At 35.0% G+C, this 19,354-nt stretch overlaps 1 protein-coding gene across 1 annotated transcript in view; it reads right to left on the bottom strand.

Moving 5' to 3' along the window:
* Nucleotides 1-9,452, bottom strand: part of LOC143227384 (histamine H1 receptor-like) — a 101,993-nt gene extending 92,541 nt beyond the window's left edge. The window contains exon 1 of the mRNA XM_076458836.1: nucleotides 8,406-9,452. Coding sequence (XP_076314951.1) covers nucleotides 8,406-8,744 — 339 coding nt within the window. The 5' untranslated portion in view covers nucleotides 8,745-9,452. The remainder of the gene's footprint in view (nucleotides 1-8,405) is intronic.
* Between the last annotated feature and the right edge of the window lie 9,902 nt (nucleotides 9,453-19,354).

Genomic DNA, 19,354 nt, shown 5'->3' with positions numbered 1-19,354 from the left:
TATACGTGTCTGTGTGAGTCTTCAACTTGGGTAAGACACCCAGTTATTTGAAGTAATATTTCATCAAATATTCTTCATTCTTGTTTTATTCTTTGTTTAAGTCACGGGCTGTAATAAATCTATGTTCTACATCTCCTATTTCAAAAAATATATATATATCTATTTCGATATATTTTAATTCCAAATAATTGTAAAATGACTGGTAAATAAATTTAAAACTATTCCTATGGACAGTGAACTGTTTAAGAGCGTGCGTTAAAAATATATCATATTTTAAGTACGCTACAAAAATGGTCTGTACAGTAAAAGTTTGGCTGCTTGTATAAAACGTTTCGTAATTTTGGATCAAAACCACACTGGGTTTCCTACTGTGTCCTCCCCGAGGAATAGAACCTCGGATTTTAACGTACTAAGAGTGGAAATTTACCACACTGGGGAACAAGGGTAAATTGTATCTAATGAACGTTCTTCGTTCGTGACCTTGTTCAAAGTAAACGTTCTCTTTGACTGGTAGCTGCGTGTTTATAAAAAGATTCACTTATTTCAAGCCTGTATTCAGGATAAATAAACCAGGATTAAGTCCTCGAAATTATGACATCAAGTCCAGAACAAAAAAGAAAAAAAAATCAGAGTGCACTAATCATAAAAACACCGTGGAAAATTCCTTTGTCCGTTCAGAAGAGATTCTCCAATATAAATACAAGACAAGAGTGCTCATCAAAGTTTGAAAGAAAGAAAACAATATTAAAGTATTGTACTGATTACATATTTTTTTATCATATCATAACATTCCAGGCAACATTTTGAGTTCAACCTCACGTATCGACTTTGTCATTCCGCCAGAACGACAAGTAACTTCTTTTTTATTTGTCATTTCAAAGTTAGTCTAAAAATTTGGCTGGGCCATCAGAAACCTGCACCCGGAGAGATGTAAAAATACAAAAGAAGTAACGTCTATATCTATGGTAATAAAAGAGCATGTCTGTGGGTCTCTGTGCGTGTTTGTTACCATCAAAACCAGAAGACGAGATAAAGGGGAGGTGAAGCAGACATCCACGAACTATGCTCCCTTCTTGTTTAATAAAGTAACGTGTTGTCTGTCATTCAGTCAGTAGATACTAAACTGGCGTCAGAGAAGGGACACTTAAAGTTGCAATTTGTACTGCCGTGACGTCAGTAAAACGTGAGAGTGCCATGAATCACGAGAAGAATTATGCACTTTGTACGCTACAACACAACATGACATATGAACTTTAAAAGCAAGAAATAAAAATATTTGTTGATCTTAATTTTGGTTTTATTTATTCTTGAAACAGAACACTTTCGGTAACTCTGATAAAGTAGTTTTGTTTATTTTTTTATCATCATTATTACAATTAGATTTTATTCTCTCCGCTAGAGTTTTTTGGTCAAGGCATACAGCGTGATGTTTAAGTTAAGGCTTGCATGTCGCGAGTTGTCTCTGATGGCATAAATCAATAAATAAATAGACAAATATCGATATAAATTAAATATAAAATATTAGGCATTTTATTAACTGTCTTTGTGCTTAATCATATTAGATAAATTTGAATTCCATTTTTGACTTCAAAATATTTTGTGATTTGAAAGTATTTTATATGTCGGTGTAGTTTGTTTATATTTTGTATTTCTACCTCTTTCATAACGTATACACAGTAATAAATTGGCAGAAAACAATTTATAAACATAAAGAAGTGATTTAGATTTGGGGGAACATAACAAATGTATATTTATCGAAACACATATGTTCTTCCAAAACTAAATCACTTCCTTATGTTTATAAATCGTTCTTTTCCAATTTATTATTATGGTAATATGATATGCTTCCTTACTCAAATAACGTATTTAATAAGATAGGGCTATGATTTTATGGCGAAGTTTCATGTTTCTCTAACACTGCCTATTTTATTATTATTCTATGCAGAATTTATAGAGCTCTAGAATATACTATAAAACCTAACAATCCACGTACGCCATCTTAAACAAACAAGTATACGGAAAAACAGCTATGAATGGCTGGCTACTGAACTTGATAAAAAAAAACCAAACAAGATAAGGATGGAAGTGGACATATCACATGATCGGTTTATGATCACATAGCAGACTAAGTCGTCTTGTCTTAACATAGAATTTTTTTTTCTTTTGTAGTTAAGCACAAAGCTACACAAAGGTCCATCTGTGTTCTACGCACCATGGTTATTGATACCCGGTTTCTAGCGGTATAGGTTGGCAAACATACCGACAAACAGTAGTGTTGTAAAGTTAAATATACGTTTAATTACAAAAGTTGAGATTATATTCAAACTTCTAGTTTGTGATAGACAAAGTGTAGAAGCCAATAACGTGGAAATTTTATTTTCCATGTAAAGTTAAGACGCCTTAATCTGCTATACAATCATTGGCCGGGTCCATCCCCATTTTCTTTTTGTTTTTTTATTTTCAAGTTTACTAGCCAGTTATAAATAGCTTTTCATTTAACCAATTCTTTTTTACTTTTACTTTTTGTTACTATTAGTACACATGTATTTATGTTTACATATGCACATTCTAGAATTCTTCCTTTTGAATACTTCACAATACATGATATATTATATAAAACACTAACTATGTTTTCGTGTTTTTTTCTCAGTCTTACATGAATATGGTCTATCTTTTGCGACAAAATTGGCTTTGCTTAATCTGTCTGGTACCTGGTACGGATGTGGAACTACTTGATGTGTCTGGTTCAGAAGTAGTACTGCTTGACATGTCCGATACAGAAGTGGTACTACTTGGCGTGTCTGGTACGGATGTGGTACTACATGATGTGTCTTGTACAGAAGTGGTACTACTTGATATGTCTGATATATAAGTGGTACTACTTGACGTGTCTGGTACATAAGTGATACTACTTGAATTGCCTGGTACAGAAGTGGATCACGTTTTGAGTGAAATGTTTCAGTCCATTTCAAACACATGTTTACTATAACCAAAAAATATATTGGTAAGTTATAGTAGATTATGGTTTATGATAGATAACAGGTGACGTCAGAGGTTACTTAACGTACTCCGTACCTTATGTTCAACAGAGATTTATCTATTAAACACCCTATTTTTAATCCAAGCATAACAAATTCACACTTTTGCATTTAATGGTAATCGTGTGCTCTACCTTTCAGTGTCAAAATTATCTGCCAGTTCTCCACTTTCATTTACTGCATTCAATTATTGTTATGTTTTGAGGAAAACTGAAGCTTGTATATGAAAATCAGGCTCATGGATAAATTCAGTGAAGCTAACTAACAAAACGAGTAGGCTTAATAATATTTTAACTAACTGTAAGCGGTGTAGTGTTTAAGTTTCTAAATTCGGTAGCCTAAAATTATGAGAAACAAATAACTGTGTAATTCATTAAATCAAATCAAATATTGAATAAAGTTAAGAGCGAAACTGGATTTTGCTTCAGTCATGCTGGTAGCATGTACACTTACTCTCTTTCTTGATTCAACATTAAAAATATTTATTCATTTTTTTTTGCCTTTACAGATTGTTAATCACAGCTTCAGTATAAACCTGTTGGTGATGAATAAAGAAAAACCAAGACACAAAAAAAGGCTTAGCTTGTGTTATCTATACCAGTACAACTATGCGCTGTTAAGCTTAGCAATTGGTGACTTTTTGTTTTCAGTCATCTCTCAAATTTCTTTTATTAAACAAACTCAAAAAATATTATGTTACGGTTTATATTTTCTACTTGAAAAAAAGTTGAAATAAAACAAGAATATATTGAATACTTAATAACTGTTTAATTATTTAGACAGACTGTTATTAGTAATCATATATTGAGACACTTTATAATGAGATTATCATGGTTCCATACCGTAGCACGAGCAACACGCTTTCAAGACAACTTTCGCCTATCATGACGCACCCTTTGACTCCACATCGTGAAATATGACATCACCGTGACATTCCATATTGTTGATTTTAAAAACTGGGGACAAGTGTTAAGGTAAAATAGCTATGACTAGTTATAACGTTCCTGTTAATATAACTCTATGACAATCTGAAGAAGCGAACTTCATATAGATTGGTACAACATTTTCACTATAACGATATTGATTTTAACTCTATCAGTTAACGCAAAACTGATACATTTTCTGTATGATATTAAACTTAGCATTAGGCCTATTAAGAGACAACCCTTTTGGCTATCCGGCACTGCAGACAAAAAAAACTTATCCAGTACATTCAACCATGCAACCACTGAATCTTTTATAATCAAAACGAAGTTAAAAGCTGTGAAACTATTGGTAAAAAGAAACGTTAAACTCGTCAAAATAATAAACTCACTCGGTAGTTACAGTCGACATGAAAATCGAACCACCAGACTTCCAGAGCCACCATCTGATATTCAACTTCTGTCCAATACGTCAAAATTTTAAAGAAATTTGTTTTGCATGTACGTAGTTTGGTCATTTTTTACTTGTATAAATATCCTGTATTTGTATAGAAATTTCTAGAAACGCTGTATTGGTAATGCTGATTTATTCCAGTAATATTCTGAATCCGACAAGCTGTTTCAGTTTCTAAACCATAAAAGCAAAACACAATCTATCATTCGAAATACCACTGAGTTCTATTAGTTTGGGGGTTTCCATCACTCATAAGTGACTCCAGACATAAAAGAATAGAACTAGGCTTCAAAAACAGTAAATCTTTGGCAGCTATTTAGAAGAACAATAGTTTAGGATGCAATATTAGAGTTTCAAACTATTTGACACCCGGAGTTCTCGTATATTATTAAATCCTCCATAGCATCAGATCAGTAAGGGTTAACCTTTACACGTAAGGAAAGTTTGAAAACAGTTTAGTGAATTGAAAAGCTACAAGTAGTAGTGTGTATGCTTGGAAGTGAGAGAATAGAAACGTTAAAAAGATCCGAGGAGAAGAGAAGTCGTCAGAAGTCATAAAAAATATAATGAGGGGTGTAATCCTTCGAAATAAGATGTAACTGGTTTGTTTGGTTTTGAATTTCGCGCAAAGCTACTCGAGGGCTATCTGTGCTAGCCGTTTCTAATTTAGCAATGTCTCTTCTAGAGAGAAGACAGCTAGTCATCACCACCCACCGCCAACTCTTGGGCTACTATTTTACCAACGAATAGTGGAATTGACCATCACATTATAACGCCCCAAGGCTGAAAGGGCGGACATGTTTGATATGACAGGGATTTGAACCCAGGACCCTCAGATTACGAGTCGAGCGCCCTAACCACCTGGCCATGCCAGGCCGTGTAACTGGTAAATCGAATATAATAGATCATGTTTGACATTTATATTTTAATACAGCCCTGGCATGGCCTAGCGCGTTAAGGCGTGTACTTCGTAATCTGAGGGTCGCGGGTTTGCGCCCGAATCGCGCCAAACATGCTCGCCCTCCCAGTCGTGGGGGCGTATAATGTTACGGTCAATCCCACTGTTCGTTGGTAAAAGAGTAGCCCAAGAGTTGGCGGTGGGTGGTGATGACTAGCTGCCTTCCCTCTAGTCTTACACTGCTAAATTAGGGACGGCTAGCACAGATAGCCCTCGAGTAGCTTTGTGCGAAATTCCAAAACAAACAAACAACAATATTTTAATAATTTTTGCTGTGTAATGCTGGTGAAATAGGGAAAAAATAGTCATAACAACTTTGTTTTCAAATATTATATCCCTGTTTTCTAAATAACGTATTGCACCTCTGTTTAAATATAATTTAGAACTTAACACCCTAACGTAAATATCAAGTAATGAGCTTCGTTGTTCTATCAAGTGCTAAAACAACCAACAATTTAAAAACACAACTCGCTCATTCTGAAAGTGGTTTGTAGTGTGCTTGTTTGTTCTGGTTTTTGAATCATGTTCTAATTAAGACAAAAACTTTTCGTTATTAAACTAATAAACGAGGAAGACAACTCGTTAGAGAATTACGAAACTTTGTGATCAATAAAATAGGGTTAGCACTTTACAGAGCGACTCAGAAATATCTGTATAGTTAAACCCACAAGATGTACAAATATTTACAAGTTTAATGTTCGGAATTTTAATTTGTTTTGGAACAACATGGAATTTATTGATCCATCTCGGCTGTTCCATCATCCACACTAAATTAAACTAATTTAAAAATTAAATAAATAAACTTAAAGTCACCCCTTATCATTCATATACTTATGTAGTTTGTTTTTTAAACTCATTTAAATTTACTGTTTCTACAATGTTTGAAGGCAAACCCGAACAAGGGCCAACCACCCTGCAAGAAAAATGAAACTGTATTAGCTGAATATGACTCCTATCCTGCCAACATTTATACTTGTGTTCTCTAGTCCTACTATTCTCACTGTTAAATATTGAAAAAAAAATTATACATCAACAGTATCTGTTCCCTTAACAATCTTAAACCCCTCAATCATATCCTCTCTCATTCTTTGTTTTTGAAGATAAAATAGCTTGAGATATTTGTGATCTAATACACATGTATGCCGCTTTACGTACAACTAGGTCTGATGAAGCCCCAATAACGAAACGTTGACTAAGGTAGTTATCATAGTATTACTCTCTGAATAATTGTTTTTGATTGTTTTGTTTGTTTGTTTTTGAATTTCGCACAAAGCTACTCGAGGGCTATCTGTGCTAGCCGTCCCTAATTTAACAGTGTAAGACTAGAGGGAAGGCAGCTCGTCGTCATCATTGGCACTCGCCCTTTCAGCCGTAGGAACGTTATAATGTGACGGTCAATCCCACTATTCGTTGGTAAAAGAGTAGCCCAAGAGTTGGCGTTGGGTGGTGATGACTAGCTGCCTTCCCTCTAGTCTTACACTGCTAAATTAGGGACAGCTAGCACAGATAGCCCTCGCGTAGCTTTGTGCGAAATTTAAAAACAAACAATCATAATATTATTCAGAGAGTAAGACTCTTTTGCTATTTATAACTCTGTAGCCATCAATGCTACATCAGCATAGTTACAATTTTAAAGCTTAAAAATATTCTTCGGAAGTGAAAACATTTTCCTTTATGTGCATTTATTACTTTGTGTTTATGAGAAACTTGGTTGTTTTTATTACAATTCCTTTCACATCAATTTTAATTTTATTTCACTAAAAATTCAAAATACGTTCGTCTCTCACTTCAGACACTATGATCCAATTAGATGACAGGCTTAATGGTTTGTTTTAACATAAGTTCTCAAGACTACATATAAGCCACGATTAAAAGACAAGAACCTTATAATAATAACTGTTTAAAAAACTTATCAATTAACCAGTATTAAGTTTGGACGTTGTAAGTAATAATGCATCGCAGCAGGACATAATATTAAAGTATAAGATGGCAATAGCGTATGATGCAACACATATCTCAGATTCTCTGATCTGTAAGAGAAACATGCCAGTATATTTCCTTACTTGTAATAAAAATATATAACAATGAGAGAGGAGTACACTCCTCTACCTACAGATATATAATAATGATAAATAAGTGTATTCCATTACTTGTGATACAAATACATAACAATGATAGACAAATGTACGGCATTACTTGTGATTCAAATACATAGCAATGATAGACAAGTGTACGTCATTATGTGTGATACAAATACATAACAATAACAACATTTAAGTGTATGACATCTCTTTTGATACAAATACATAAAAACGATAGATAAATGTATGGAATTACTTGCGATGCAAGTATATAACAATGATAGATAAATGTATGGCATTACTTGTGATACAAATACATAACAATGATAGATAAATGTACGACATTACTTGTGATACAAATACATAACAATGATAGATAAATGTACGACATTACTTGTGATACAAATGCATAACAATGATAGGTAAATATACGGCATTCTTGTAATACAAATACATAGCAGTTATAGATGAGTGTACAGCATTTTTTGTAATACAAATACATAGCAATTATAACTAACAGTACATCATTACTTGTGATATACATAGCAATGATAGATGAATGTACTGCATTATTTGTGATACAAATATAGTACAATAATAAATAAGTGAAGGCCATTATTTTTGGCACAAATACGATAAGATAACAGACAAATGTATGACATCCGTTGTGGTACAAATACAGCAGTACAATTATAGATGGTAAGTGTACGGCGTTACTTGTGATATAAACAGGGTACTATAATACGTAAGTGTACGTCATTACTTGTGATACAAACTTAGTACTATGATAGATAAATGTACGGCATTACTTCTGAGACAAATACTTAGCAATGATAGATAGATGAACGGTATTACTTGTGATACAAATACATAGCAATAAGAGATAAATGTACGGCATTACTTGTGATACGAACATAGTACTATGATAGATAAGTGTATGGCGTTACTTACTGTTTGAAGTCTCCTCTCCGTTCTGATAGCATGCAGAACCATAGCGTTACCGACGAACGTAAGTAAACTAAGTGCATATAAGCTGACACCCATAGGTACTGCTATTGCTGGGTTATCCAAGTAACCACTGTTGTAGCTGTGATCGAACGAGGTTCGATCCTCATCAATTGGCATCGTAAGTCCAGGGCTCTTTGGGAGAAATCCGGAGCTATTGTGAAGGATCTTAAACGTGCTATCAGCGTCTCGGTAGCTCAGTCCTACACTGTTGTTAGTAAGTAACAACAATTGAGACTGGATCCACCAGGATTTTGTTGAACCATATAATCTTTTAGGATTCATCGAGTGACTTGGCTCTAATGGAGTCGACGCTTCTTGTTTTAAGTTCTGGATTTCTTGAAGACCTCCATTTGGGACTTGATTGGAACATAAAGGCTCTCAAGCCAAATGTCTTATTAATCTAGATAAATATTTTCAAGACAGCTTCTACTATCACAACGGGTTGAACGTTTTGAAGCGATAAGTCTCTTTAACCTTAGGATTTGAAATTCGTTGGGCTCACTCAATCACTTTCTTCGTTTCAGTTATCCATAAATCACAGAACTGATGTAATTTATTATTATTTCAAAGAGTTCTCGAGCGTCCAATCAGCAGGAAAGAAGGAACAAAATAAAACATTTTATAAGTCCACTTTGAATTATACCTGCTTCCAGTGGAGATCCGTGAAGTTTGGATGAATCAATGTAAGCGGTCAGAAACGGACAAAATATAATGTTAATGGTATTAATCTATGATAATACAATAAAGCATCTGATTTTAAAATATAATAAAATATTATCACTGACTTTTTTTCCCCCTACCCGTTCTCGTTTAAGGGCCCCATAACAGATGCTGCCCCGGTTAATTAAAGTTATATACTCTCTTAATGATCCAATCTAACAGGTCACCCAAGTAACCACCGTACTTATTTCTTCACTCTCGCACGTTAATCGAAGAAATACAGAGTGAATATTATTGATGTTTGCCGGTGGTATTTCAACGCGGCCTTAATGTGACATGCGCTGTCCAGCCCACGCTCTATTCCTGATCAGATGCTTGTTCGTATTTCGTGTTTTAATAAAGCGCCATCTCGTGAACAATGCTCTGATCGTTTTAAATGCAGCTGTATGGCTTCTGCTTTGTGGCTATAAAATTAGCTTCCTAAAATATTTCGCGTTTACATTTTGTGTAACCTAAAAGCAAAAGAAATGCACATAATTTTTTTTTACTTGTGTATTTCTGCTTGCGCTTTCAAAACAATGAACAATAATAAATTTCGATTAGAAAACATTACTATACAAAACATAATTTTAATTTAAGGCCAAACATTCATTTTAGATAAACCACTAATAAATAAGTCCCCCGCTGGTACAGCGGTAAGTCTAAGGATTTACAACACTAAAATTAGGGATTCAATTCCCCTCGATGGACTCAGCAGACAGCCCACTGTAACTTTGCCATACGATAAAAATACACTAATAAATAATGTAGAAAAGGAATTCCAATGATAGAGTGGTTTGTTATGAATTTCGTACAAAGATACAAAATGACTGGCTGCCACTAATTTAGCATTGAAAGACTAGAGGAAAGACAGCTAATTATTGCCACCCACCGCCAATTCTTGAGCTACTCTTTTATTCACGAATAGTGAGAGTGGTTTGGTTTGAATTTCGCGCAAAGCTGCACAAGGGCTATCTGCCCTAGCCGTTCCTAATTTAGCAGTGTAAGACTAGAGGGAAGGCATCTAGTCATCACCGCCAACTTTTCGGCTACTCTTTTATTCAGAAATAGTGAGTGTGCCCGCCACATTATAACACCCCCACGGGTGAAAAGGTAAGCATCTAGGGATGGGATTCGAACTCACTGATGAAAGATTGCGAGTCAAGTGACCTAACAACATAGCCAGAGCTATTATAAAATAAAATGTTATTTAAGTTCGTACTAGGCCCGGCATGGCCATGTGGTTAAGGCACTCAACTATTAATCTGAGGGTCAGAGGTTCGAATCCCTTTCGTTCCAAACATGCTCACCCTTTCAGTCGTGGGGGTATTATATAATGGTAAAAGAGTAGCCAAAGAGTTGGCGATGGGTGGTGATGACTAGCTGCTTTTCTTGTTGTCTTACACTGCTAAATTAGGGTCGGTTAGCGCAGGTAGCCTTTGTGTAGTTATGCGCGAAAGTATAACAAAAATAAAGTACGAACTAGCTGTTTGAGTGCATGTTTTGTTAGAGTTATGTATATATATATATCATTTGGGAAGCAAATAAGTAGAAATCATCTTGCTGCGTTTATTATAAATTATTAAAAACAAATTTCTCACGATGACAAAAATATAGAATTTGAATATCATAACTGGTCATAATTCCACCGTTTTAATCGGTTCGACCCCTGGTGTGTCAGCGGCAAGTCTGGGGGCTTATAACTAAAAATTGGGTTTCGATACCGGCTGTTGTAACAACATAAGTAGTCAATTGTGTAGCTTTGCGCTTAACGACAGAGGCAGAGAGGAAACGCAACACGAACAACAATTTATAATTTTATTTTCAAAAGAAATAAAAACTGTTTTACTTCTAGACACACAACAAACATTATGTTAGTTTTTCTGACATACCTGATAAAATTTTAGAATCTTTGTAACTCGATAAATCTGTCTGCTGCTTGTTAACAAAAAACATCAAACCAACATTTCGTTCTTTTCTCTGTAAAAATGCAAAATTCAATTATTTAGTGCTAATTATCGTATGTTTTCAGTATTGAGTTTTGAACAACAGAATTTGTTGTAGTATGTAGTATGTAGTAATTAATTTAAGTTTAATCTCGCCCTCATCTTTACATACAATGTCATTGTTTTCTTAGTACAAAGCTACCTACTCTATCCCCGGGTGGATCGAACCTTGGATTTTAGATTTTTAAGCCCGTAAACTTACTACTGATACACGTGAGGGTCACGTGATTTGTTGTTGTTGTTTTCTTTGTACAGAGCTTCCTAGTGTGCTATCTTCGCTTTCTCACAACCTCTTGGGGAATCGAACCCCAGATTTTAGCGTTTCAAGCTCTTAAGTTTACAGCTGACCCATGTGTGAGCACTTTACATCGTGAATTGAAATAACAATGCTGCAATCTATTTGGACGTAGTGAGTTAAACTGCACGTATTTATCGATTTTAACGTTTAAGTTACGTATTTTAGGTCATTAGACCTATTCGCACCACAGAATTGCAGTAGTTCAAGGAAAATATATAAAAAGTTTAATGGAAATAATGATAAAAAACAACACAGAAAGTGGATTAGAACTATTAAATCCTGTACCATAAGCTAAGATGTCGTATTAACATCGTCTACCAACCCAACAGAAACTTTGTTGTACGTGACCCAATCGAATGAGATGTTTTATCAAAATGTTGTAAATAGTTAAACGAGTGTTTCTCAGCTGTTTTGACGTTTATTCGCTTATAATTGTGACCAGCTAGCTAGTATTGGATCCAAAATTCATCTCTGAGTACATTTGCATTTTAAAAGGTCGCTTAGCCTTCAGGATGGCGTATTTAACTCCAACTAAATTGTTTATTTAAGACAGATGCAAGGATACACCATATTTGAAGATATTGCATAGACAACCTTATAAAGTAGTTAATGTTTTCTTTACAGACGTTTGATGTTGATCTGTTCAAGGTAAAACTACGACTAATGTTTGTTTTCCTGTTGTTGTTGTTGTTTTTGGGTGGGACAGAAGACTGCGACCCAGCACAGTCAGGTGGTTAAAGCGTTTCACTCGTAATCCGAGGGTCGAGGGTTCGAATCACCGTCATACCAAACATATTCGCCCTTTCAACCGTGGGGGCGTTATAATTTACGTGGTTAATTCGTTGATAAAAAAAGTAGCCCAAGAGCTGGTGGTGGGTGATGATGACTAACTGCATTCCCTATAGTCTTTCATTGCTCGTGTAGCTTTGCGCGAAATTCAAAACAAACCAAACGGCAGACTGCACAACTAAGGGGTAGTAGCTTTCACTAAAGATGTGCAAATTGTATTTAATTTCAACACTTTTTGTATCCTTTTCTCTCTTTTTTTTCCTCCCCAGTAAAGTACAGCTGATCACAATTATGTAAACCCATTTGAGTAAAACTTTAACCACATTAATTTTGAAATCAATGGCTACGTCAAAATATGCATATGATCTAGAGAAATTATGGTTTATAATACAAATTACTTTACTCAATGGCTTTCAAGGTATCTGGAAATCTAGAACTTTTAATAACATTCGTTCTTTTAAGCCTGGTATTTAAGTTTTTAATGTTTTACTAATACCACGAACTATACACGTACCCATGTTGGTTGTTTGTTATTTTCGTTTGTTTCGATATCTGTGCAAAAATACAAAGATAATACTAGACATTGCTAAATACTGGATATACATGAGAAATAAAAATGAACCACTTATTCACGTAATGTTTGTGCTACTGACTGCTAGCCTCTGTCTGTAGTAGTGACAGGCCCCGGCGTTGCTAGGTGGTTAGGGCGCTCGACTCGTAATTTGAGGGTCACGAGTTTGAATACCCGTCACACCAAACTTGGTCGTCCTTTCAATTGTGGGGGAGTTATAATGTGACAATCAATCCCACTATTCGTTGGTAAAAGAGTAGTCCAAGAGTTGGACGTAAGTGATGAAGATTAGTTGGCTTCCCTCTAGTCTTAAACTGTTTAATTAGGGACAGCTAGCGCAAATAGCCTTGGTGTAACTTTGCGCAAAATTTAAAACAGCAAACGAACTGTAACAGTGACTTAAAATTAACTTATTCATAGGTCTTGATCGAGTGCTAACTATACCAATTTAACTGAACACGTGCTTAGATAAATCGCTTAATGATTTCTAAGAAAATGAAAACTAAATCAACCAAATGTGTCTGCTGGACTTACTTCGTATTGAAGATATTGAATGTTGCGCTAATTCGGAGTTTCCTACTTATGTCTACACAATCTACACGGCCATTTTTTATAACATGAACAAATCTTCACCCCAGATGTGCCACCAAGAGAGTGCATTGCACAGAGCGACGCTCCGTACGAGGAATGTGATTTCATCATTGAAAACAATTATTTGTTTGTTTATTTGAAATTAAGCAAAAAGCTACACAATGGGCTATCTGTGTTTTGCCCACCACGGGTGTCAAAACCTGGTTTCTAGTATTGTAAATCAGCAGACATTCCAGTGTACCACTGAGGATTTGTAGGCAAGGAAGGCGTACATATGTACGTTGTTAACGTACAGTTCGTAGTTAATAAAACATATAATGTGTATAGTTAACGAACACATATAATATGATGTTTACTATCTTATAAATCCTGAGATATGTTTGATGTTTTTGAGGAGGAATATACAATTTATATTTATCACAAGGCGCCACCAACAATCATTACGATATTGTGTGTTACAAATGTATTTGTTCTCCAGAAGTGTCAGTGACTTGACTCCAGACTGACCCAGACTCGAACAGGTCGGAGTGTAAGGTGATGCTCATATAAAGTATAAATATACTTTTGTCACTCGTGCAGGTTGGGCATCGTAGCATAAATTCTAGGACATACGAAATGCATATTTACAATTTCTTTCAGCGCCTTGTACATTGTATATAGTATTTACCTCGAACTGACGCTAAATCAGCAGTTTAGGCTGAAATAAATAGTTGGTAACTCTGACATCAAATGTATGATACCGTATTGAATGGCATTCCGTACAAGGACTAAACATGTTCACTTTGACCTCAACCTTCGCAAATGGTATCAAAGCTAACTGTAGAGAAACTGCGATTCGACATTTATCTGTCATTACACTTACAGCACAGCGAGCATGTCCACCATGACAGCAGATAAACCATTGATTACACAAGCAGAATGTACCAAAAATAAATACAAGAAACTTCGAGTTCTAGATGACACATTCTCGTTCTTTCTTCACGAAAGACCAAAAGCGATGAGTAATTGGATGACAAATATAAATAAAAATTACATGGAATAGAAACGTGGCCACAAACTCCACCAGACGATAAAGAATAAGTTACGAAACCTTCATGTAATTTTTGTTATTATTTCGAAAAGATGACTTTATGAACTGACACCCATCACCAGATAGAAAGAGCCAGTAATCTTCTAGAAATAAGAAAAAAAAATACATTAATTTCGAGATCTCGCGACTAATTGTTTCTAATTCTTGTATCTTTGTGGTTGATGCGTTTAAAAATATTTACTTTTCTCTGATAGAGATTGTACATTATCAATCGCAATTTCAGAACAAAAATACTGTCCATATTGTCTTGATGTCACTTGTAAGAATTGTGAAAAACATACAAGATCACACACTTGCATATATATATATGCAAAAATTTTAAACTATAAACAAAACACATTAAAATTTAACTAAATACGCTGCACATTATTAAAAAAGATCCTAGGGTACAAGCTACAACGTGGGATTATAAAATGTATCCTAAGTTTTGAAGGTGGCTGCTGAAGTACGACCCATATTGCTGTTAGGATACACCGTCTGACAGTCTTAACCACCAATTCGCTAGTCTCACATAAGAAGATTAGAAATTTAGAAATTAGGAGAGCGAGATGTGACTGCTCAAGCCACAACGTGCCACATCTATATCACCCTTCACTGCTTGCAGACAATTGTGCTCTTCTAAGTTAGAATAAGAAAAAGATAAACATAAAAAGATGAAAAATAATAAATAAATAAATAAATAAGGAAAATAAGGTACTACCGTTTGGGATAAGTAAGATAAAACTTACCTCTTGAAGTTAGCATTCCCCAACATATAAGTGCATGTATCGATAGTTTGTTTGTTATTTTAATTTCGCGCGAGAGCTATCTGAGCTAGTCGTCCCTAATTTAGCAGTGTAAGACTAAAGGGAAGGCAGTTAGTCATCACCACCCACTGCCAACTCTTGGGCTACATTTTTATCAACGAGTAGCGGGAGTGACCGAACATTATAACGCCCCCACGGCTGAAAAGGTGAGCATGTTTGATGTGACGGGGATTCGAACCTGCGACCGTCAGATTTACGAGTCCAGAGCATTAACCACCTGGTCATGCCGGACCGTGTATCGCTAGATTGATATATAGACATACACATAAATTTATCATATCAGTAAGTCGCTAAACTAAGGACAGATAATATTTTTGTTACAAACACCGTTCGACAAAACACTACAATATCCTATACAGTCTCTGAAAAATGTTGAGAAAGGGACACGTGAGAGCAGGTTTCCAGTTTGAACTATTCAAACTATTCACTGCAGGACAACAGTGTTGTTTTGTGGTTTCAAAACATTTGTAACTTCTCTCCGAAACAATAAGCACATACAGGAAGGTAAGCAAACACGATTAACCAACGTTAACCAGAGTTTTTGAGATAGGTTTGTTGTTTGGTTTCATGACGCAGTATTCTCAGGGAAGTATTGGAATCAAACGGTAAGTATTAAGTTAGTATTACGGGAGATTTGGTTTATTTGTTGATAAGCGCAATGTTTATATTCTACAGCACGTATCAGTACTTTCGTTGGCTTGTCATTACTTGGTTTCTGTTTTATCTTAAATTGGTTTGGATTCTAATAAAGTGTTAAACACTTAGTTACGATATTATGTAACTAATTCTAATAAAGTGTTGAACAATTAGCTACCATATCACGTAACTAGTTCTAATAAAGTGTTGAACAGTTAGTTACCATATCACGTAACTAGTTCTAATAAAGTGTTGAACAGTTAGTTACCATCTCATGTAACTAATTCTAATAAAGTGTTGAACAGTTAGTTACCACATCAATCAAAGTAACCTGTTTTGAGTGAAACATTTAGTTTTAAGCTTTCATTATGTGTGACAGTTTATAACATTACCGATATATATTACTTTTTACAATGTTTCGTACTATTCTGGAAGAAATTTTAAACTTTAAGAATTTGGAATGGGATGATTTCATTTAGATATTTTCACGAAACTTAAATGGTATTAATTTTGGTGTATTTTGAATACACGTTTTACTAAAGTCATAGAAAAATAATATATAAATTGCTTTGTATAATTTCAAGCTAAACAACCATTTCAAGGCGTTCGGTAAGACAACTAATCAACTTTGAATAACTTGAGTGTTCAATTTTTTATATCTATTTGATGATGTAAGTTTTTCATTATATATATAAAGGAAATTTCATGAAGTGTGATTTAGTGTAGTTACGTATGGTTTAGTTTATGTTATTTTATTTGTTTTAACGCTGACCCCCAAGGGGTGTTGTAGTTTGTGTGTTTCTATGATATATATAACGAGTATTTTTTATTTAATTATGTGTACTGAGGTTAATTTCACTTTACAAGAACGATATTCCAGGTGTAAAACTGCCCTTGGAACTACTTCTCATCGATTGTGCTACTTCTCGTAATTATGAACCCCTCATTGGCTCAGCGATGTGTCTCCGGACTTACAACACTTGAAACCGGGTTTCGATACCCGTGGTGGGAAGCGTACAGATGGCCCATTGTGTAGCTTTGTGATTAAATACAAACCAAAAACCTATTGCTATGATTGTCCATTCTGATTAGTGCAACCGGCTCGCGACACGAGGATTCTGGTTTCAAATCTCATTATCGAACATGCTCTCTTTTTCGTCAGATGGCATTATTATGTGATGGTCAATCCCAGTATTCCTTAGTAAAAGAGTATTCCAAGAGCTAACTATTAGTGTTTGAGTTAACTTCTTTCTAGCCTGTCACTACTAAATGAGGAACGATAAGCACGAATAGTCCTTGAGTAGCTTTGTGCGAAATTCAACAGACAAACAAAATGGCTTCCCATTTACCTGACATTACAAACATCAATTGTAACACTAGAGAAAAAGCAGCTAGTCAACACCACCCACAGCCATTTCTTGGCCCCTTTGTACCTACACATAGTGGGATTGATCGTCACATTATAATGCCCCACGGCTGAAAATGCGAGTGTGTTCAGTGACAGGAATTCGAACTCGCGATCTTCAGATTACGAGTCGAGCATCTTAACCACTAGACCTTCAGAACTTCGTTAAAATAATTTGGCTGTATTTAGTTTAAAAACCTGAGATACTCACTTAGTTCTAGGAAATGTAATTTTGATGAGAAGAATGAAAACTAATGAGGGAATAACTTTTTGTGATGGAAAATATTTATAATGACGGTCAGTTAAAGATAGTCTAATTTTTTTGTTGTGTGTGTGTGTTTTTCATTTGAATAAACAAGAATTTGATAAGCCTACACACCGTGATAGTTTTGACATTATATGTGATTTAATTTAACAAAACACAGAAAATGCAGAAGGAAAAACAAAGCTTTTTTGTTGTTATTGTTGTTGTTGGTGGTGGTCTCTAGTGTCGAGTAATCAATTTTGTATTCAAATAGTACAGTTGCAATGGGTGAAAGTTCGCTCTCTGTTTGGCCAACCATTCGTATGTATATGTGTGTGTGTGTGTGCGCAAAAATAAAAAGTGTGGCTTCAAAACTGTCTGGAGTTCAGACTTATATAATACCGAAGATACGTAGATCATGTTTGAGTTTTTACTTAATCGAAGTAAAATAATTTATTGATTACTTTATAAAATAACATACCAGTAAAAATACACTGTTAACAATGAAGTAATTCATCATTTTTTGTATATCGGAGCCGTTAATTACGAGAGATTCTTTCAACTTGAAAGAATAAAAGCCTTTCCTGTGTTATACTCATATTTAAGAGCTTTATTCGATAATAGTATAACAAAAATGTAGTCGCAGTTCTTAATAATAGTTCGTGGAGGACAGTCAATTCATCAAAACCTTTTCAAAAGGAAGATCAAAGCATCAGATGATTTTACAAAAAAAATGAAAGTTTCCATTCCATTTTATTAATGGTACATATAGCAGGACTTTGAAAGTCAATACCTTTATTCTACTGGTGCCAAGTGTTCCACATCGTTCTGTTTCCCTTCTGTAACCGTATATAGAGACTCTCTATATTCTACTGTTACCTTTCTGTTACCATATATAAAGGTTCTCCATATTCTACTATTACCATATGTACAGGTTCTCCACATTGTCCTGTTACGCTTCTGTTACCATATGTACAGGTTTTCCACATTGTCCTGTTACCCTTCTGTTACCATACGTACAAATTATCCACATTGTCCTATTACCCTTCTATTACAATACATATAAATACTCCACATTGTCCTGTTACCTTTCTGTAACCATAGATACAGTTTCTTCATCTTGTACTGTTACCATTTTGTTACCATATGTACAAATTCTCCACATTGTCCTGTTGCCCTTCTGCTACCATATAAACAGATTCTCACATCGTCCTGTTATCTTTCTGTTACCATATGTCCAGATTTTTTCTATTGTCCTATGACCGTTGTGTTACCATAGCTAGACACGTGTACAAATTCTCTAAACATAAAAATTAAAACATAATCATGGCACCTTATTTACAACTTAATTTCAGAATGATTTTTAAACACCGAAAAAAGAACTGAAACTTTCTTGACATCAAAAACAGCATTCCGCTACTCAAGCGTTCCCACGTCATCTATAAATATTCATGTTCTCTCTGTATCATAGGTTATATTGGCCCAACTATTCCAACACTGGACACCAGAATTAAGGATCATTCGACAAGAACAGTTAACGTGCTGTCATTTGTAGAAGAGCACCCATGGAGTAGTGATGTCCCTGTTCTCAGGAACCAGTTTTCAGTCGTTGGTCTAGCGGATTGTGAGAAAGGCAGGGTTAAAGAAACTTTATTTATACACATTTTAAGACAAGGTAAGTAGTCGAATTTGATTGGTGTGACCCTAGTTGTTTCGGCTTTGTTTTCAGATGCGTCTAGCAACTTATGAATGTTTGG

Source organism: Tachypleus tridentatus, chromosome 9, assembly GCF_004210375.1.
Source record: "Tachypleus tridentatus isolate NWPU-2018 chromosome 9, ASM421037v1, whole genome shotgun sequence".
NCBI classification, from domain to species: Eukaryota; Metazoa; Arthropoda; class Merostomata; order Xiphosura; family Limulidae; genus Tachypleus; species Tachypleus tridentatus.
This window is presented reverse-complemented; position numbering and strand designations above follow the sequence as displayed.